We start from the raw sequence: 23,151 nt of genomic DNA on the forward strand, positions 1-23,151 counted from the left end.
ATTTTGATATGTGAATATATTGCCGGTTACTATGAGCTAGGAACTATCAAAAAGGCCGCCTGAGTAGATAGGTGATGAGAATTCTGGTTGCCAATGATGCCATAAGTACACCGATGAAGGAATGATTGGAATTAAGGATTCAATCGAAGATTTTGAGGATCATGATCAGTGACTCTATGATTTCATTAAATGATTGTTTTAAATACAGCTGATTCTGTGAAAAAGGCAATTTCATATTGGGTGTGTAAGTGGTGTGACTAATTTTAAGTTTGCATGAATACTCGGCTAGTACTACCAGGATAAAACCTAACCAAATTCTTAATTAGATCCCATCACTACAGTGGTTGGGCGGTTGGCTAACCCATGGGACTGGATGGGGTTAGGCTCGACTGATGGATCCCTAATTTGAGAGTCAATTCTATTATGGTACGATAGATGAAGTAAATCCCGGATAAAAATTGTTCTATGGAAAAGAATCAACGGTTGTGCCTCTCAATGAGGAAAAAAGTGTTGGTCTCTATGATCCAAGTGCAATCTTTTCCCTGATCTGACTATGGGACTTATGGGTTGGGTCATATCAGTTCGGTTAGTTAAGGCTTTTGACTACGTTAGAGAAAAATTATCCTGGAGGAATCGCCCGTGCTTTTTGGACAAGGGAAGTTTTTTCGGGTTCGGTTTTGGAAGAACCGATGGATTAGTCTCTTGTCCAGATATCCGTGGGTGAGGCCCCGAGTGAGGGACCCTACCCCGCGCAAGAAGTGCTACTTCCACTGCTAGCACCCCTGAATTTGTTGCGCGGTGGGGTTAGGGATCTTTTTATTATAAAAGTAATATTTTCTATAATATAGAATTTATGCATAGAAAGATGCATAAAGGATTTATTTTTATTTCAAAAGTGTTATTCTCATTAACATTGATTTTATGCATAGAAAGATGCATAAAAGATTTATTTTTATTCCAAAAGTGTTATTCTCATTATTAAAATTGAATTTATGCATAGAAAGATGCATAAAGGATTTATTTTTATTTCAAAAGTGTTATTCTTATTAAAATTGATTTTACACATAGAAAGATGCATAAAGGATTCATTTTTATTTCAAAAGTGTTATTTTAGTTAAATTTGAATTATGAATAAATAGATGCATAAAAGGATTTTGATAAAAGTGTTATACCCACTGAAGTTGATTTTTATGCATAAATAGATGCATAAAGAATCTTTATATCAAAAATTAAAATTCTCTTAAATTCTATGTTTAAATTCTATGAATAGATGTAATGAGATGTGCTGTGAATCAGATAGATGTGAATGGATGGATGGATGTGATGTGAATGGAGGTGATGAGATGTGAGATGAATAGATGTGATGTGAATCAGATAGATGTGGATGGATGGATGTGATGTGAATAGAGGTGATGAGATGTGAGGTGAATAGATGTGATAAGATGTGATGTGAATCAGATAGATGTGAATGAATGGATGGATGTGATGTGAATAGAGGTGATGAGATGTGAGATGAATAGATGTGATGAGATGTGATGTGAACGGATGGATGGATGTGATGTGAATAGAGGTGATGAGATGTGAGGTGAATAGAGGTGATGAGATGTGAGGTGAATAGATGTGATGAGATGTGATGTGAATCAGATAGATGTGAATGGAAGGATGGTTGTGATGTGAATAGAGGTGATGAGATGTGAGGTGAATAGATATGATGAGATGTGATGTGAATAGATATGATGAGACATGATGTGAATCAGATAGATGTGAATGGAAGGATGGATGTGAAGTGAATAGAGGTGATGAGATGTGAGGTGAATAGATGTGAATCAAATAGATGTGGATGGATGGATGTGATGTGAATAGAGGTGATGAGATGTGAGGTGAATAGATGTGATGAGATGTGATGTGAATCAGATAGATGTGAATGGAAGGATGGATGTGATGTGAATCAGATAGATATGAATAGAGGTGATGAGATGTGAGGTGAATAAATGTGATGAGATGTGAGGTGAATAAATGTGATGAGATGTGATGTGAATCAGATAGATGTGAATGGAAGGATGGATGTGATGTGAATAGAGGTGATGAGATGTGAGGTGAATAGATGTGATGTGAATCAGATAGATGTGGATGGATGGATGTGATGTGAATAGAGGTGATGAGATGTGAGATGTGATGTGAATCAGATAGATTTGAATGGATGGATGGATGTGATGTGAATAGAGGTGATGAGATGTGAGATGTAATGTGAATCAGATAGATTTAAATGGATGGATGGATGTGATGTGAATAGAGGTGATGAGATGTGAGGTGAGTAGATGTGATAAGATGTGATGTGAATCAAATAGATGTGAATGAATGGATGAGATGTGATGTCATGTGAATCAGGATGTAAATGAATGATATGGGATATGAGTGGATGATATGTGATGAAAATGGATGCAAATGTATAAGTGAAGAATGGATGTGAATGTATATGTGAAAGAATTGATGTGAATGAGTATGTGAAAGAATGGATATAGATGTGTATGTGAAAGAATGTGATGTGATGTGTCATAAATATATGTGGATGTGAATGTGATGAATATGAATGAATGTGAATGTGATGGATATGAATGAATGTGAATATGATAGATATGAATGAATGTGATGTGAATCGGGATAGATGTGAATGAATGAGATGTGAGGCAAAATGAATGAGATGTGATGTGAGTGAATGTGATGTGGTCTGAATGGATGAGATGTGAATGAATGTGATGTGATGAGATGTGGATGAATGTGATGTGATGAGATGTGGATGAATGTGATGTGAATGAATGTGATGTGATGAGATGTGGATATGGGTAGATGCGAGTGGATGAGATCTGATATGCGGATAAATGAGAAAAGATGTGATGAAATGGAAAATGATGTGATGAGAATGGGAATAAACATGAAATAAATGAGAATTGATGTAGAACAATGTAGAAAGACGAGAGTTCGTTATAGAATTTGTATTTATGACCTGTTTTTTAAATGGCTATTTTATGTCAAGAATGCTGGGGAAGAATTTTGACCGCCTTGTGAATGAGGTTGTGGAGACCTAGTCTGATTATGTCTCATGCTCTAAAATATGACCACCAGCGAGGATGTCCCCTAGAGAAAAATTACAGAGTTAAGCATTTTTATATTTCCTGGAAGCGACCATGCAGCTTGAATTTGTGTAGAAAATCGTACATCATCACTACTGATGCTGGTGTCTATGAATAGAGATGCGATTGAATCCATCTACAAAGAGTTATCTCAGCCCCATTTTTGAAATTTGTTTATATGTTATGCAAGAAACTAGTTTTTTACATTTTCTTCGCATGATGTAGCAGTTTTGCAAAACTCTCGACGCAAGGTGATACACTCGATCGTGCTACTTGTTCTTTCGTTGAGTGTTTCTTATTTTAGTTACAGATATTTGTACAATCTTAACTTCTTTTCATCCTGCAGGATTGATCTATTTCTTTTCTTATAGAATGATTATAGGAAATCTACCGTTTCCAGTGCAGAGTTGTGTGCTTCTACTAGACCCACTGTTGTTGACATGCTTGCATGATCCAAATGTCACATTTTTAAAAATCTTGAATTGGTTCCCTGCTGACATGGATCTCCTCCATGTGGTTTTGTTGGCTTACCACGAAATGTATGTACCAATATAATTTTTATACATGGTAAATTCATTAATGATCTTTTTGTAAGCCTTTAAGGTTTTTGTAGAAGCCATTGGAGCTTCCAATATTTTTTGACCTTCGTGCCAAAGTCTGTCACTTAGCCAACTTGACGCCAGGCTACCCCACAGACATGTCCAATTTGTAAGTGTTTCTGTTAGAAATATTGGCAACTCCAACCCGTTAAAACTTTTAAATATGGAATATTTAATGAGTTAAGTTTTAATGTCTGTTAAGACAATGTTGAATGCCTAGGAGGCTTTGACTCAAGATAAATTTTCAGGTATACAAATAAGTAGAGGAGAAGTTCCAATACAACCCGACTCCCACTCATGTGGATGGAGGGTCTGCCTAAATGCAAAATTTCTCCTACACATTAATTTTCAGCCATAGGATTGATTAAATTAGTATTTGTTTTCTTACATATTATGCATTGAATGCTTATCCAACTTTATATTGTTCCTGTAGAGTCCACTGTTAGGATCCTATTCAAGTTTAGATGTTAGGCAGTTTCGGGCAAAGAAAATTGATTATCTTGTTATGAACTACGTCTAGGCGACACGAGTTCCTAGGGCTCCCATTCCACCACTAGCATAACAATCTAAAGCTCCCTCCCAATCTCCTATAGAAGATCCCACCCAATCTCCCAGCTTTGAAGCACCCTCCCAATCTCCTATAGAAGATCCCACCTAATCCCCCACCTCTCCCAGTCTACCAACAACCCCCTTTGAAAATCATTGAAATGTTCGTAGTAATCTTTAGTTATAAAACTTTGTTGTAAATCATTTTCCAAATATACAGACAAGTGAGTTTTGGATATATAGATGAGTTAGTTATTGTATGCTTTTTTCAGTTTCATAAATATGATGTTGGAACAATGATTTGAAAAGCATTTAGAATTTGATCAAGATGGAAATTGGTCTCAAAACTACAATTGATTGCATCATTTCAGCTTGGGGACACTAAAACGGGTTGAAAACATTTTTTTGTGCTTATTGGGGGTTTCTATTGAAGGGGGATTTTTAATTTTTGAGCAAAACCATCTGAGCATTTGAGCAAATTGGATCAAAATGTAGTTTTTTTGTGTCAAAGTTTATGAAAACAATCCAAGTGTATGGACCCCTTTTGTGAATAAAGGGGTCATATTGCTTAAGAAAAGAAATGGATATCCTCATTTCTGACTAAACAAGTTTTCTAACTCTTGAAGTTCATGAAATGAGGCCATGATTATGAAACCATTTTGTAAATGAAGGGTCCACATTGCTCAATTAAAGAAACAATAAAAGAAGTGGTTATCCTTGTAAACTAATAAACCACAACAACTAGTTTTGTGATTGTAAAATCATCCTACAAGGCTTCCCATCATGAAGGTGTGCAATCTGCAAAAAGTATTATTATAATAGTCCTTTCAAATTTTGTTCAACATCATGAAGGTGTGCAATCTGCAAAAACCAGGCCTTGAGGCATGCAAGATAATGCTGTGAAGATCTCTTTTGTACTCAAGTTAGCTTGGTGACCAAAAATATTATCTTTTCTATCCATATAAGTTAATATGTAAATAATATAGCCCAATTTTAAGTCAAATACACTCACAATATTTTCTATTTTGCTATTTGTTGTATTTTCCAATACATGCTCACATTATTTCAAATAAGTTTTCTACCTATGCAAATGAAAATGAAGACATGATTTATCACATAGAAGACATGTTCAAACTTTTGTGATGTAAAATCATCCTTCAAAATGTCCTACCACAATTATCAAGTGGAGAATAATTAGCACACTATCCTTGTGGTTCAAATTACTCATGGAAAAAAGGATTTCTTATATCCAATCCAAGGTACAAAAGGAAATGTAACAAATATAGCCAAATTTTAAGTCAATATTTTACACTCATAGTTTGGTATTTTGCTACTACTAGATGTGTTGAGTTCATGTTATTTCAAATATCTGTTGCAAATTTAGTACTAGATTTTGAAGACATGGAGTATCTTTTCTTATTTGCATAACTGTACTCAGGGCGGTGACTATCATCCTCACATATATTTGAAGGCATTGACTTTGGCCTTTTCCTTCGCATAGTCTTGTCATCTCCATCATTAAAACATACTTCAGATGCAACACCCATTTCCTTTGCAACATCACTTGTTAGATCAACAACTGTTTTGGCACTAATGTCAATCCGAGATTTTAAAGATCTTTTTTTTAAGGTCTCCAGACTCGGCCCACTTCCGATAAACTGGCCCTTCAAAAAAGATGTGTATCTAGCGCTTTGTAAAATTGCATTTGAGAGGTCACTAATAGAGGCATTGTAAAGACCAACATATTTGACATGGTTCAATCCAGCCCTCCAACTACCATGAATAGACTCTGCTAGATTTGTTCGAGGTATCAAGTACTTCTCGTTATCTGACATACTCTGCAGAGATATTGTAATGGCAAAATTACATTATTAACATGACAAAAAAAATTCAAGAGAAATACAAAACCAACCTCTATAATGTAGTGGCCCCAATGGGAAATCCTAGCATGCCACCATGCAAACCAAGTTTCAAGCCGTGGCAAGTCTGAGTCACTTGCATGGCCTGCATTCCACCATGCCCTTAGGCTTCTCATTTCGACTTCTGCAGCTTGCTCTGTAGAGGCATCCTTCCAGCGTCTACATCGGATTTTAAATTCCTCTTGGCTGCCAACTTTTATACATGCCTTTGCATGGGAATGAAGACTTTGCTCCCAATGGAAAAGGCAAGAACGCTCTTTCCCTTCCATTATATTGTCAGGGCCACCATTGAAAGTGGCACGTACAGCTCTCCAGTTGGCTTGGGCCTCATCTGCCATGAACCCTTTGAATTCAGCATTGTCAAACCCTTCTGAAACCATTACTTTGTTGAGAGTATCCCAAAATAGAATTTGTGTGTCAGTATCTTCCACCTTGAAGTCACAAGTTACAATTGTTTGCAACTCTTGGATAAAAGGATTATACACATGGCAAGCCATGGTAGTCCAGTCTTTCATTCGCTTCACAAAGTCAAACAACACCCAACAATGACCCAGTTCTCCTCTAGGTCTCATTTTATTTACCAAATCAACCCCTGAACCAGAACCTTGGGTAGACATTTTAAATACATGACACCTGCTGAATGAACTATGTTGCAATTGTCCAGGAAACACTACACTTTGGAAATAATTATATCTACAATGTCTTTTCAAGTATAAAATTCCATCTAGCCCATATGACACAGGTCGAGAGTCATGTCGACTCTCCTCAATCCATCTTGATAATCTACACAGACATAAAGTTGATCAATATTCATTGTGATAACATAATTTAATAAACCAATGCAATAACAAATGTTATGGTAATTACCTTCTTTTGTCAAGCAAAGGTTCACATTGTTTTAGCAAATCTTGTAGCTCAACATCCGACATCTTAATCCCATCTTGCACATTTTTAGACAATACAGTTTCCAGAATAATGTCTTGGACAATTATATTTTGTATCCCTTTAGGGCATACAGCACCACCAGCCCTCACCATTTCAGAAACTTTGGTTTTAATGGCATCCTTTGTTCTTCTAGTCAAACCATCTCCAACGGGATGATTATGATGGCCATGGTGTATGACTGCACGAGTAAGATTCACACCATCTCTACATTCTGGCATGCAGAGTAACATTTCACAGTAACATCTCTCCAAGCAAATTGGTGGACGACCACAATGTATACATGATAAGGAGCCATATGATTCAATTGACACATTTGCTGGGGCCACTCTAATCAATCTCCCATCCCATTGTGTCTCATTCTCTATCCCAATTCTTTCTTTATAACCACAAGTTGCATTTATACAACGGAGGTGACCTCCACATTCCTTTCTACGAACCACACCAGGAAATACTATATTTGTTGTAACAGGATCACTCCAAACATGACCATCAAATTTTGACTCCGTACCTTTTGTGCGATGTTTCATTGAAGTAGCTGGTAGCTCAAAGAAAACATCACCATCATAAGTAGAAGGCAACTCATCCATAGTGACGCGCATTCCAACCTTCTCATAGGCCTCACGCAATCTGTTCTTTATAGGTAGTTGCATAATAATCTCAATGACACTATGTTGTTTGTCATTCTCAATGTTGCTAGCTGAATCATGTTTCCTTGCCTCATCATTTTTGTTGCAAACAGAGTAGAAATCTTTTTTGTTTTTGTGCACTAGAGTCTTCTGAAGTTCATTGTCATCAAGCTTGAATCTTTCTCCCTTCACGGTGAAAATATCACCAAACTGCGCATCAAGGTGAAACATTTTGTATCCATCGTCATGGACTTCGTATTGCAGCTCCATTGTCAAATCAGACCCATTATCACCAAAGTGCTGATGGACAGATATGGACCCAAGTGTGAATTGAAAATGGCTAGCAAGCACCATCTCTGACAACACTCCTCTACCTATGGAAGTGCAAACAAACATATGCAAAGATCTATCCTCATTCTGAATTGTGACAGATTCCATAAGAACGGAATGGTTGAGCTGTGCAACTCAATGAGATGAAGTCCAAAGGGTGAGATCAAGAGGAGAGTGTTCGTTTCAAGAACTCATTTTAAACAAGAGTCTGCCGCAAGAAAAAATGCTCACAAATGCTTTGCACACACTGCCCATTGTTTATACTCACAACTTTGTAAGATAGGTCTTGTGAAAGTCGGCACAAGTGTGACAATGGTACTGAACCATGATGTAAATTTTAGCCATCATTTGTTAACAACAATACTATAATACCATGGACTCTTAGACCTTTTAATCCCCAACCTTTCTTTGACACGTATGGGAGTTATTGCAAGCCATTCTTGCTAGCAATGACATTTCATTATTGCTACATAAAGTTGATAGATAGATATAAATTATAACTGTGGTGGCGAACAAGAAATGGTTGGTTAGCACATCTCTAACCTTTTGAATATAAATTATAGGGGTCTATTGGACTCTATCTTTCATCAATTATTAATGAAAGGTAGAGGCCAATAGACACCTTTCGTCGACGAAAGGGGTCTATGGGCCTCTATCTTTCATGAACCATTAATTAAATATAGAGGTTAATAGACCCCTTTCGTTGACGAAAGGGGTCTATTGGCCTCTATATTTAATTATTCTCTCCAATAGGGGTCTATCATTAATTGAATATTAATCAAAAAAATATTTAATTGTATGTCGACCTCACACAGTAAAATTATCAACCTCACAATTATGAAAAATTATCAACCTCACACAGTAATGATGTTTAATTAAATGATCACTCATCATTGCTGCATTCTCATTAGCAATCGAATTCGTATGATAATCATTATAAGTCATGGTTCCTATTAACATCATAGTTTGGTAGCATAGATTGTAATTAAAGCCAATAGACCCCTTTCGTTGACGAAAGGGGTCTATTGGCCATTCATTTTCATGAGAGCCCTTGGATGAATTATGGATTGGATCGGCCATCGCCGCCCTCGCCCTCGTGATGACTCACGACCCACCCGCACGTCGCCCCCCTTTCCCGCGCCCTCGTGTCTCTCTGTACTCTAGGCTCTCATGAAAATAAATGGCCAATAGACCCGTTTCGTCGACGAAAGGGGTCTATTGGCCTTTAAATTTTCTTAAGGGCTCATGAAAATGAAAAGCCAAAATACCCCTTTCGTCGATGAAAGGGGTCTATTGGCCTTTAAATTTTCTTAAAGGGGTCTATTGGCCTTTAAATTTTCTTAAGGGCTCATGAAAATGAAAAGCCAAAATACCCCTTTCGTCGACGAAAGGGGTATTTTGGCCTTTCATTTTCATGAGGAAAAAGGGGCCCCAAATTTGAAAAAAAAAACGTTTGTCTTAATTCTCCTCATTAGTCTCTTAAACACCAACCATAAATGCCATAACTTGAACTGATATCCCTATGAAAAAGCGACTTAAAACTTCAAACAACCATTTTGTTTTTTTGCAATTGTGTTAGCAGACACACGATATCACACGATATTTTCATGAAATTTTTTATAACAATAAAATCATGAGAATCTTACACAAATAACAAGAAGACGGTATCCTTAAACGACCGACAAATTTTGGCATCGTTTTCATGAAATTTTTTATAACAATAAAATCATGAGAATCTTACACAAATAACAAGAAGACGGTATCCTTTAATTTTGGCATCGTTTGGGGGTGGCCCACCTTTTTCCTCATGCAAATGAAAGGCCAAAATACCCCTTTCGTCGACGAAAGGGGTATTTTGGCCTTTCATTTTCTTAAAAAAATTAAAGAAAATGAAAGGCCAAAATACCCCTTTAGTCGACAAAAGGGGTATTTTGGCCTTTCGTTTTCAATCTTCAACGCCTTCCTGTTTTCATCAACGCTCTGCCTCCCTCGCGTACCTGTATGTTCTTGTACTGTTTTTTCTCTCATAATCAAAATTATCATTGCAATAACATCATCTCTTTTTGTCATTGCGCTCAGTCACAATCTCTTACACTCTCTCTAGCATTTAGAAGGCTAGTGCTGTATGTCCTTGTTGTGCTTTATTTACAATGTTTTTATTTATGCGGGTTCTTCTTGCTTAGAAGTATACTACGCAGAAGAATTGGTTGATATGTGTCTTATAATTTTGTCTTTCCAGCTGGATTGTTTTCATGCATTGCGGCGCAGTGATCCACTATCCATTTCTCCAACAGCTCTTTTACAACAAGGACTTTCTCCCCTTGTAAGCTTTTCAATTAATGCTGGACTTTTTGATTAGGGAAGATCTTAATGCATCATTGACATAAAATGTTTTCTGAAAAGCAACTTTGGGTTTTAGCTCATTTGGAAGTACTGGCAATAGGTTTTTATCAAGCAGTCAAGATTGTGTCTTCACCCAGAGCTCTAGTTGATTTTACGATTTTGTGGTAGATAATGGAAATGATGGAGAGATGCATATAGATATTTAGCATTGCGGGTCAGGCTGGTGTATTTGGCGAGACAGGAGGTCAGGATTCCTCTCATCAGCATGTAAGATTTGGGGAGAGATTATCCACACTCTTTGTGCAGAGTGGGATTTTGACGTGTTTTTCTTGGTAATATAATGAGATTTGGCTTTTCTTGAAAAATTGAAAGAAAGATCATAATACAACGGTGCATTGTAATGTGAGTTTTAAAAGCAGTTCTTTTGAGAGGGAAAGAAAGTGTACTTGATACTCAAGCCAGTCTTAAAGACTTGTTTGAAGCTATGTATTTTTTATTTTTCAGCCTTAATGAAACAACAATTATTAAAACAAATCTCAAGGATTATTTGTTCAACACGAAGACAATGTGTTCATGTGATGAGAATGAGTACTTATCACTTTTTTCTGAGGAAGAAAAAAAGACACTTGAAAAGCATAGGGCAAATGAAAGCAGTAAAGGATCAAGTACTTGGTATCCTTTGACATCTCTGATGCTAGGGAGAATGGTATTTGCAGTAAGTTTCATACCATTTGTCATGGATGTCTTTTAAATTAGAACTAACTAATTCATTGTACTCATTCATCTCTTTGGAATATATTTTAGCCACTATACAAGCAAGATTATGAGGCAAAGCTAAAGGAACTTCAGCCAAATTTGAGTGTTGTTGATATGGAGAAATCACTTAAAAGTATTCGAAAGGATGTGAATCTCAAGTATGGTCGAAAAATGATCAAGGTATGGTTAATTTAATGATTCTTAACATAAAGTTGACTTTTTAAAGTGTTCAAGTGTTTTTTGAGATTGGTCATATGATCTTTGTTTACAAAATGATCAAGGTATGGGATATGCATGTATTGTATGATTAAAAAATACAGTTGAGTGTGACGATTGCATGTACTATTTATATGTAGATTCTGTCTATTGTCAAACCAACAAATGGTGAAGATTGGTTTAATATCTTGTGGAGCCTCCCATTTGATGATAAATCATCCATTGTCACATTGGAAAAGTTGTATAACATCTCCATTGCAAAAGTCTCAAAGGAGACACAACTAGCAACCCTCAAAATCTTAGGGTCAGATTCAAATTTGAGAACAAGTTATGGGATGCCAAAAGCTGATAGAGAATTCATAAAGTGGATGGCGAAAGAGGCATGGATGGATCAGTTGCTTTGTGAATCTGAGAGGTTACTCTCTCAGGTCTTGGTTGCTAGTCAACAAGCTAGCTTTGTGCTTCCTCAAGATCCTACGTTGAGAGAGTATTTTGGGGAAATACAAGCAATGAACAGACTTGAACTTTATGAAGATTTAAAGGATTCAATGACTGTTGCTACAGCTGCAAAGGACAAATGGAGATGACAAGGGCATCTCGACGATTGGTATTTAGGTAAGCAATACATGTTTTTTCCTTTTCAATTAAAAATCCATCCTCAAGTATTTCGCTTTTGTACTAAGACTCTTATTGTATGCAGATTCTTGCAATCCTTAAAAGCTGTTGGTAAGATTGAAAAATTGTTGCCCATATGTCGAGTATGGACAAAAATTCAGGACTTAAAATTTTGTATGTACTCTCCAAACATGATAGAAAAAGAAGGGAAGCAAGTGCTCTCTGAGTGGGAGAGAAAGAACTACCCGTGGTGGTGGCTCGATATGAAAAAAGGATGTTGCATCAAGGAGGAGGTAGAGCTGTACACACAGCATAAAAAGGGAGAGATGGGTTCATCAAGCTCAAATTCAGTCCATGAGGATGATGCAGTCATTGAGGTTCAAAAAACACTTGAGAAGATGACTAAAAAGAACAAAGATTCAAGTATGGAACTAAAGAAGGGTGGTAGGCCACCAAAAAATCCTGGTACTAATAATGGTAAGTTCTCTTGATCTTTTTTCAAGCTATTATTTGTTTGTGTAACATATGTTGTTATCACTTTGTGTCTTTACATATGTGATGTGGGTACAGATGTGCAGGTACTGCAGTCTACACCCATTCTGAAAGGATGTAAATGGAAAGATAGGTCTGTCCGCTTTTTGTACATTCCATTGACCTCTCTAACTTTGAATCAGAGTGGCACATGTGATGCTTCACATTGCAAGGTTTGGTGCTATGATTATGTCGAGTTTGGGAAGCAATTGTCTGTCTCAAACTTCACACAAGCCTATATAGACATGAAGGAATACTTTGTGGGTCTTGGAGGTGAAAGAAAAACAAGAAATGGTAAGAGTGTTGCTTGGGCTGCAGATTTTGTCATTATTGATCTGCCTACACAGCTAGAAGCTCTTGGAGTAGAGGATTCCACATCTCCATCTTGGAATTTATTAACAGAGGACCATGTACGCTACTCCTTGCTAGTAGCGGCCACAGTTGTTTCAGATTCGGCTGGATCCTAGTTATGTGTGCTCCTCATGTTCTTCATTTGGTTGAGCGTTATGCTAGGATCAGTAGATTGGAGTTTGCATGTCGAATGTACATGCAATGCTTAGATGCATATTGCACAATCAAAGTTGGTGGTATCGATCATAAGGTGAGACAATTGTCATACAATGACCTGTTGAAAGAATTTATGCTCTCGTATAATGAAATGGCTTGTACTAAGTATATGTTTAATTCTTTTCTTATCTTTAGGTGGATGTTGTGGTTTTATGCCTTCTTCATCGGGCTGGTATATCTTGTGTTTGTAATCCTGGAAATGCTTTCGTGGTTGGTACCAAATTGGGCATTGCTTTTGGAAGTAGTTTGTTTCATCATTATTTACCAACAAGTGAGCAGACTATAAAACATGGAGAGAGTATTCCATGGAGAGGTGCATTGGAGAAGGCTCCATGCATGATGTTGTACTTCTTGGAGTTCTTGTGTCCAATTTCTGGACATGTGGTGGACTTAGGTGCTGGGACTGGTTCTATGCAAAAAGCATGCGTGCATTCTGGGAGAGCATGCTTATCTATTGAGAATGATCCTGACATTTGCAATTCTATATTGCAACCATTTTTGGATGGACAGAAAGGAAAGAAAAATGTGTTAAGCAACTATGGGACTCTAAATGATTCCGAAGATGTGGAAATGGTTGTTAATCTTCCAGACGACTAGTAAGTATGTTACTCTCGTGTTTAATCTTTTTAAACTTATTTGTTGGTTGGAGAATATTATTATCAATGAGGCATTGATATTGATTGATCTATTTTAGCTTTTTGCCTTCTTATGCAGGTGCTATGGCTAAGATGATGTGTAATGACATTGCATTCAATGCCCCCATAAAGAGAGAAGGCATCGTCGCAATATCTATGTGGATGACATTAGTAAAGAAGATTGAGTCTAGTGATTTGACATGAGTTTTTCCCTTCAAGCATTGAGTCTAGTGATTTGACATGAGTATTTCCCTTCAAGCAATTCATTTTGCTTGTGATGCCCTAGTATTGAACATGCATAACTTTTGTGGTGTCTTACACCTATTTCATTTGCTAGAGATGTAGTAATCATATTGAAGAACTATTAGTACATCATGTGAGTACCCAGCATGAATATTAATCTCAATATCGCATATTCAATTTTGAGCATGTTGGTTTCATAAAACTTTTTCTATTTGCTAGAGATGTGATAATCATGTCATATCTTAATTAAGGTTTGCATGTCAAAACTATGAGTTGTGTACAAATGATCATCAGGTGAATTGAATCTTGAAGTATCTCCTTGCAACAAATAAATGTTTCGGCATAGATGCATGCAAATTTGCACCCTAAATTCTTCACCATGTGACTTGCAATCATTTCATCATCACTATCTATCATGGTAGTATGAATGATGGATGATGTAGGTGGAGGGTGTTGAAATGAAGTAGACATGAAAAGTAGTTTTGTGAATAAAGGGATCTTATAAGCCCTAAATACTATTGGAAAGAAATGTAATTAAATGTATATAGCCTCTTTGTAGGGTAGTTTTATGACTAAAGGGTGTGTGATGTTAGCGGCATCTTTGTGGGGTAGAAATGTATATAGTATCTTCTTGGGGTAGTTTTATGACTAAATGGTGTGTGATGTTATGATAAAATTGTCTACGAAATCACAATATAGGCCATGCTCAGAAAAATGTGCTCAGACCAAGACGCTCAGAGAAAAGACATACCCCTATTGAAGCAGGCTTTGGATCACTGCACTTTCACTTTTTTATGGTTTTCTTCGTCACATTCTCAGGACTTTCAATTTGGTCTTCATTAGGGGGGAGTTAAAGCCAATACAACACCATGATGTGCAACAACCTGTTGTGAAAAATCCACTCCAACATGCACTTTGGTCAGTTGTTCAAAAACCTACCCATCATCATTTAATTCCTCAACTCATTGCCCATTCTTCACTTCATCACAAATAAATGCCACCTTTATTAAACTCCATGCACTTTTGAGAGCTCCCTTGCTACAAGTCCTCTTCCCTTGGCAAGCCAAAATCTTGGTCCTTGCTACTCTTATGGGAGGAGGGATTTTAAATGTCCTCTTGCTCTAGCTCTACCATGTTATTAGGTCTAAGAGATAATCCGGCTTGAGAGATCACTAAAAAAAATAACACATTAAAAGATTTGTTAAGGTCAATGTATAAATATGAATTGTTAGTTTTACCTATGTCATCCATAGAAAAAACTAATAATGTAATATAAAAATCTCAGGATTCCAAAAAACATAACAAAGTAAGTATGTACACACAATAATTAAAATAGAGAGTACTACTACTTTCCTGCGTTGTGTGCTCCTTGGAAGATGTGGCAAACACGAACTTCTTTGCAGCATCAAGTGATCATTTGGCTACACCTAGCAGTAGCTACACATTTGTTCTTTGTTTTGCAAGCAAGGGAAAAGCAAATAGGGTGGTAGGTATGTCTACAAGGAATCATGATAGTACCCTCTCATCCTTCATATAGTTTAGGAGGGACTCAATAAACCAATGTTGGGATGTGGAGTCTTCAACTTGAATCAGCACATTTTCAAGTTCTGTCTGCAAATAAAAATTAAACATGAACATAGAAAATTATCAGCTAATGATCATAGCTATAAGGATAAAACATAAAATAATACTACATCAATTTACCACCTTATTCTCCAATTGAGCACAAAATTGAGTGGCATACTCAATGACCTCATCTTGAAAGCCAAGATCCCTCAGCATCTCCTTTTGTGCCTCTATTATTGCCTCAAGTTTTTGCATGGCATCCTCACTGGGCACCAACCCACTTTTGTGTTTCTCTAGCTCTTCCCTATCCTTTGCAAGTCTTTTGAGTGTTTTGTTGACCTCATGAAGCATGATTGCCTATTCGCCCCTAATGGTCTTTGCCTCATCTAAGGCATATTTTACCATGATTACTCTGTATGTCCTCTCTTGTAATGTTACGGTGCTATTTGGAGCATGTGAGTAACTGCATTGACATTTTCACTTGAAGTTGCCACCGTTATTGGCATACTAAAATAGTATGTAGATTTTGAGCCTAAATCTTGATCAAAGCTAGATATCCTACCTCCGTTGAAGCTAGGTTGGTGATTCTCTTAAAAGCTAAATTCTTCATTTAAATGCTCTGACACAAATGAATCATCGAGGTGGGGTGAAGGTGAACTATGCCAAGCATTGAGGTGCATCATCGAGGGATAGAATGGGCCATTTACTACTCTCCACTTATCCTTGTTCGTATTAAACTTCTTTTGCGGAATCACATTGTTGATGACACCCTCCGCAAATTCCACCAATTTCACCTTGTGTTTTTCTTTCTTTGAAGGTATTTGGGCTGATTTACACCTTTGCCAATTTCACCTTGTGTTTTTCTTTCTTTGAAGGTATTTGGGCTGATTTACACCTTTCCCAAGCGAATCCCCAAGCAAAAATCACTATCCATTATTTGTTGAGGGGGCTTCTTGATAGACTTTGTGGTAAAGAAGAACACATTCCTCATACCAATCCACTCTTAATGAGCTCAAGAAGACTTTCTCATTATTATGGGGCTTCTGAGACCACACTGAAAGCCATTAGGTATCATTGAAATCTTCATTAATTAGCAACCTGGGGTGGTTCTTTACCTTCAAGACTAAGCCTGTATTCTTCATTGAAACTCCTCTTTTGTCATACAAAAATGAGTCTGACGAGGAAAGTTAACTTTAGGATCTTTCCAACACACTGCAGTTTGATATAATCATCCATAAGTATTATATTCTAAGCATAAATAGAATAAACATCTACAAGTTGAGGAATCTTTGTAAGGCCTGAGGGAATAAATCCATAGAAATCACAAAATATGTTATATCTTCATTTGCAAAGATGTAATGGACATGATATTGGGACACGATGCATAGCACATCTTTTAGGTTCCAAAAGCAAATCTTTTTTCACTGGAAGACTACACACATAGTACATTTTTTGGGTGCTAAAAGAAAATCCTTTCTTCTATACACTCAACTATCATGCAATGTAAAGCTTAAATAGCTACATTTAGCCTACCTTTGAGACTACACGGGGAAGGTTTATTCTTGACTTCAGAAGTCCTTATTGTTATTGTTGCTAAAACAAAAAAACACAAAAAAACATATTAGAGAGAAAGAGTGCATATTAGAGTGAAACATGCATATTAGTTAGAGAAAAAGAGAGCATATTAGAGTGAAACAGGCATGCACAATATATGTGAGAAAAAGAAACCTACACACACACACCCACACACGTTTAAACACCACCAACATGTGCCTTAGGGAGATGTTCAAACCCTACATAAATAGAGTAGAGACTAATACACACAAAGAGAACTAGACAGATTTGTACCTACAGGTCACAAAGACACAGACAGGCAAAGCCTATTTCAAGACCGTAGGCATGCACACATTGCACATAGGGAGACAAAGAGTTCTTGAAAACGTGCAAGAGAGAGAGAGAGAGAGAGAGAGAGTTGAGCATAGAGAGCTATCTCCCACCATTCCTACAAGACACAGAGAAAGGGAGGAAGAGAGTGTGAGAGTGTCACAAAGATGGGGGAGAGGGATGGAGTAAGGGAAGGAGGAATTGATATTCCAAAAATGTTCATAGAGGGAGGGAGGGATTTTGGAAAAATGTGCATAGTGGGAGGGAACTGGCAAAGCTCTCAGGAATCATTTATTATTTTCTTTTATTTTTGTTAAAATTAAATCACAACAAAGCAACCACACACTTTTCAACAACCACACAACAAAGCAACCTTTTCTTTTATTTTTGTTAAAACTAAACCAAAACAACCACACACTTTTTAGCAACCACACAACCACTTTTTCACTGCTTTGAAACCACCCTCTTTTAAGTACCAAAAGCAAGCCAGCTATACGTGCTTTCACCCTTCAATGGTTGATGTGCACGAAGACCCTCTTGCAAAAATGGTTAGAGGTCTTTTTATATGAACCTGTATCCACACTAGTTGAGCTTGATATCTCAACAAGCCAAAGGAATGTGTTTCTAAGGTATTGATTATATCGGATATCGTTAAACCCATTGCCAAATTTGTGTAATTCATGGGGTAATCTTGGGACACATCGTATCCAAGGATGGAATTTCCATGGATGACAACAAGGTCAAACTTATCTTCAAATTAACACCCCAAACATACTTCAAAGAAATACAAAGATTTATGGGCCACATTAGGTATTACTGAGGGTCCATTATATTCTATGCCAAAATTACAAGATCATTATATGAAGGCATAGAAGAATGCCAAAATGGCACTAAAAATGTATCAATAACATCTATTAACAAGTTTGTATGAATTAAAACCATATAGACACTGGCTAAGTTTGTATTTTTTGTCGACCATGAAGCAATGTTCTATTTGGCGAACAAGCCTTGCAAGACAAGGCAAATCACCAAATGAATGCTTGTTTGACTTTTTCATTATAGTGAGAAATGGGTCAATGCATGTTCATGCCTACTACCTTTCTCGAATTTTAAATATAGAGAACCTCCCCTAAGCGTGAAAGGTTCCATGATTTCCCCTTAACCATATACGTGAATGGAGTGATCCCAAGTCACCTGGCCGGCTGATGTAAAATCAACTAGCCTACCAATACTAGCATCAACACAAGAAAAGTTGGGGCAGAGGTTATTGATGCCCAGAAATCGTTACATCATCAAATCGACTCGTGCCAAGTAATAATAAGCAAAAATGAAAAATAATAAAGTATTTATTATAGTGTCTTATTACTTGGCTAAATGCTTTGACATGCCCTAGGACCGAGACATAGAGGATTCCTTGATGCTTAAAGCATACCTTGTCTCATCCTGCGCCTCTTGTGAAATTTTTGCTAGTTGTTGCCTTCATGTGTCTATCTATAGGATTAATTTACATGCTTCTTAGGCTTGGCTAAAAGTCATGCTATGGAAACTGTCTTCACATGAAATATGTTTTTTTTGTTAGAGGAAACAATTGACACATTTTGATGCCATGCTATCTCAAGAAGGGTACCAATAAAGGACTTTGCACAAGCCAAAAGAGTTGCAGACGACATAAAATTGAGAGATTTGTAGAAATCCCCACTCAAATTATAACACGCATATTAAAGTTAGAGTTAGATTCTAACTTGGATCATACCCAAGAATTTATCCTCCCTACTAAGTTTGTCTTGATGTGCTTTCAAGGAAACATGGTGCAAAGGATATATAAATTGAGAGATTTGTTGAAATTCCCACTCAAATTATAACACACATTAAAGTCAAAGTTAGATTCTAACCTGCATCATGCCCAAGACTTTACCCTATGTTTATCTGGATGTGCTTTCAAGGAACACATGCACAAAAACTAAAGTATGCATTTGCAGAGTTGTAGCAAGTACGTGGTTCTTCATTATGATTTACTTTCACTCACATGATTGATGTAGCATTGCCCATTCTAATTAAAGGAGTGCCTTGTTCTTCCTACCTTCATACACACCCATGCGCCCACACCCACTCACACTCACACTCACACAGTTTAAATTTACTTATTTTTAATTAGTTTGAAGGCCCATAGTAATTCATGAAAGATTGTCTTTGAGGTCCTTTTGTCATGGGTTTGGAGCATAAAGTAGTTGTTAAAGGGTGAGAGCTCTATATTGTTTTGTTTTTATTTCGGCATGGTTGATTTTTTGTAAGTGTGTTCAAGTTTTTTTCCCTTTTTTTGATGCTAGAGTTGGTATACTTAAATACAAGCCATGAGGGTAGATTCAAACCCACAACCTCCACTTCTAGAGGTGTGGACACTACCATTGAGTTAAAGCCGAGGAGGCGAGCGTGTTCGAGTATTTGTGTCAGATTGGAAGAGATTCTATGGACATAAATCTAGAAGCACCCACTGATAAGTAAGTAATGATGATATATTCAATGCCAAGTCTAGGTTTGAAGGATCTATGGGAGATTTGTAATACAACTTTTGAAAGCTTGCTCTCTACGTCTTGACGCTTTATTTTACATCATGCACTTGTGCTAGGCTGGAAGAGATTTCTATTAACATAAATCCAGAAGCGCAAACCATTGATAAGTAATGATGAAATATTCAATGTCAAGTTTGGATTTGAAGGATCTTTTGGAGATTTGTAATGCAACTTTTTAAAGTTGGCTCTCTAAGTCTTGACCCTTTATTTTACATATCATGCACTATTTATCACTACATGTGATACACTCAAAGAGTGGGGTATCACTACATGATGATACATCTCTTCAGCTGATATATGATGGAAAGCAGCCATTTGAAAAGAAACATGGTGGGGCATGGTCATTTGGTGCCATGCTGATTGTGTGATGTGAGGAACCGTAGCATCAGCTGGTTGACCTTTTTAGGATTCTCTATATGCGGCACATGACCCACCGCTGTGATCACCGCCAGCTCAGCCTTGTCTCCGAGGAAGCTGCCAGATCAAGCACCACGTCAACAAACACATATCAACAAACACACGTTACAAGACTAATAATAAAATTTATTTTTCAAAGAGGGATTATAATAATTGAATTAAGGTAGCCTCTATTTCTGATTTTCTTACTCTTTCAACTTGTGGGCTAATTCAATGTTGAAGATCTGATCTTGGTCTCCCCAAACGATGAGGACATCCTGTGATATGTTTAGAGAAAGAAGAATATGAGTATTATTTATTATTATTATTTTAACTGTGGAGCGTAATTGTGATTAATGAAAGCAGACGTGTTGGATTCTCGTTAGTGGGGGTGCGCCATCTTTTCCAAGGACGATGCCTTCCACGAGTTCGAGTCTGCCTTGGCGGTTTCCGCTCATCAACTGAAATACAAATACCATCAAAAGTTTAATATCTCTATGTGTGTGTGTTTGATCGTGTGTGAGGGGGAGAGTGACTCCTAACTTAAGTGCTAAATAAAAATTCCTAGTCAACAAGGGAATACTATTTACTATTGGTTCACTAATATATGGCCCTAATTTAACAAGTTCTTCCCAAAAAAATCTTAGCCCACAAAGGAATTGTGAACCATGATACACTACTTACCAATGTGCACTAAGAACTTGGTAGTAGTACGAATGCATCCAATGGATGGCAACTTATTTGGTAATGGATCTTATCGAACCACATCCTTTGAGATGTTTCAATGGTTGATGTGCACGAAGAATGGCATGGCGATGCAAAAGTGGTTAGATGAACCCATATCCAAACTAGTTGAGCCTAACTAAAGAATGTGTTACTAATGTATTGATTATATGGGATATCCTTAAACCAATCTTATGTAGATCTTGATTGGCATCGTCGTAAACATGGCTTGTTTTAGAGAACAATCAATAATTCTTACACTCGTGAGCTTGCGTTGGGGCTATAGGCTTTGCTATAAGATGATATGGAAGGACTATCCAAGGTCTACGTAGCCTGATAAGCCCTAGTGTGACATACATGAATGATGTGTGCGGTGGTAGTGCAAGGAATATGTGGTGGTAAGCAACATCAAAATATTAAAAGGGCCATACATGATGTCTCACCTGGAACATGTCTTTGAAGATGAAGTTGGGAAGCCATGCAGGGAAGTTGTTGAACACGAATTTGAGGCCTTTCTTCATGTCGGCAACATTCTGGGGCACAAGCACATCCTCGATTTTGGAGGCTCCAAAGCTCGCGAGCAAGGGCTCGTTGGTAGTGGGGCACATCATGACCCCGGAGCTGATCAGCAGCAAGCGCGTGACAAAGTGTGGGTATTCCTGCGCCATGCGGTAGGCCACGAAGCCACCATAGCTGTGGCCGCCCACCGCAGCCTCCGGGACGCCCAGGCGCTGCATGAGTGTGAACATGCACTCGGCTTGCAGGAACTCCGATCTCTGCTTGTTGGTGGTGCGCGACTCCCCGAAGAAAAGCAGGTCGGGCAAGAAAAGGCTGAAACGCTTGGCCAGGCATGCCACCTGGCTCTCCCACGCCATGGTGCCGTCCGCCCCAAACCCGTGCAGCAGCAACAGGGCCGGCTTCCGCTTAATCGCTGCATCAGTTCTCTCTAAACCATTGTTACTATCCTTAAACGTGCTTATACTGCTCTCATTATCCTGATGATCATGGCCTGCGGGCACCCAGCAGTGAATTGTGGAGCCATTCTCTAGCTCCACCACACGCTGCTCCAAGCCATGCAACCTCAGAAACCACCGGCTGTGCTTGAGCTTAAGTCCCATGAGGCTAAATACACCCATCTTACCACTAAGCCGATTAATTATTGTATATATGAAAGGTGGAAGGGCGGAAGCTCGCTAACTGAACCAGCTCCCACCACAGATCTAATTATGGCGCAAAGACAATGGATAGTGGTAGAAATGATTAGTTGCTGCAAGAGCCATACACATACACACACTCTGTATCGTGGCTTGGGCCTAGCTGCTTGGCCAGCTAGGGCCAAGCTCAAGACGGCATTTTGGGTCCTGGGCCTTGGCTCCACGTCCATAGTCAACCCACCCTTTCGTGAGAAAGCGTGCGTTGGTGGATTCCAAAGAGAAAACTCTCTTGGTAGACCGACACATGGAAATTTCGTTCCCAATTGCCGCCCTCTCGTCCAAATTATGCATTTACAGTTAATTCCTTTTTTAATGGTTGCAACATCGAATCTAGGGCGTGCAAAAAACGAAGGCAAATGTTACCTTCAAAGCACATGTAATTATTCAAAAGATCAAAAGATCCTTCTAAAACCATGGATAAAAGCATAGAAGCTCCTCGAATCCATAAAGACCATAGTTGATCATAAAAATCAATGCTTACCATCTAATGGACATTAATCATGCCAAAAGAAGCATTAAAATTGGTAGCCAACTCATCAATCTCCAGAGTATATGAACGTGGTGTCGTTCAAGTAAAACTCCAAAGTAAACAAGTGAAACACATGTGTGTAGCACTCAATAAAAAAACCCTAGACACAAGTGATCTAGGCAGCACCTGATGAGTCCATATGAAATTGGAAAAACATCCAATAAAATCCACCAAAACAAACCGATCAACTAACCTATGATAGAATTTATCTTAGGCTTAAGAAATTAAGCACAAACCACACTTAAAAAAGTACAAAATAAATTATCA

The 23,151-nt window shown here is 37.7% G+C and overlaps 1 protein-coding gene across 2 annotated transcripts; it reads right to left on the reverse strand.

Annotated features, from left to right (window-relative positions):
- Positions 1 to 19,944: 19,944 nt before the first annotated feature.
- On the reverse strand, positions 19,945 to 22,492 carry LOC147620445 (uncharacterized). Of its 2 annotated transcripts, XM_086825412.1 has the most exons (4): positions 21,585 to 22,491; positions 20,787 to 20,879; positions 20,629 to 20,696; positions 19,945 to 20,496 (listed from the first exon to the last, which is right to left on the reverse strand). In XM_086825412.1, exons 1-4 carry the CDS (start codon positions 22,275 to 22,277, stop codon positions 20,364 to 20,366), a joined length of 987 nt encoding a protein of 328 aa, XP_086681538.1. In that variant the 5' UTR covers positions 22,278 to 22,491; the 3' UTR covers positions 19,945 to 20,363. The 2 variants fall into 2 exon arrangements, with proteins under 2 accessions (XP_086681538.1, XP_086681539.1); XM_086825413.1 differs by lacking the exon at positions 19,945 to 20,496 and having other exon boundaries at positions 20,625 to 20,696; positions 21,585 to 22,492.
- Positions 22,493 to 23,151: the final 659 nt, after the last annotated feature.

This window comes from Cibotium barometz, chromosome 31 (genome assembly GCF_041138505.1).
Source record: "Cibotium barometz isolate CiBa-2024 chromosome 31, ASM4113850v1, whole genome shotgun sequence".
Taxonomy (NCBI): Eukaryota; Viridiplantae; Streptophyta; class Polypodiopsida; order Cyatheales; family Cibotiaceae; genus Cibotium; species Cibotium barometz.

What these genes read in the sequence shown, in the direction of transcription:
- LOC147620445 (XM_086825412.1), bottom strand. Translation starts at nt 22,277, where the DNA reads ATGGGTGTATTTAGCCTCATGGGACTTAAGCTCAAGCACAGCCGGTGG. An exon ending in TCTTCAAAGACATGTTCCAG is followed by an intron (nt 20,880 to 21,584) that starts GTGAGACATCAT and finishes TTTGTATTTCAG; the next exon opens with TTGATGAGCGGAAACCGCCA. An exon ending in TTAGCCCACAAGTTGAAAGA is followed by an intron (nt 20,497 to 20,628) that starts GTAAGAAAATCA and finishes TTGATCTGGCAG; the next exon opens with CTTCCTCGGAGACAAGGCTG.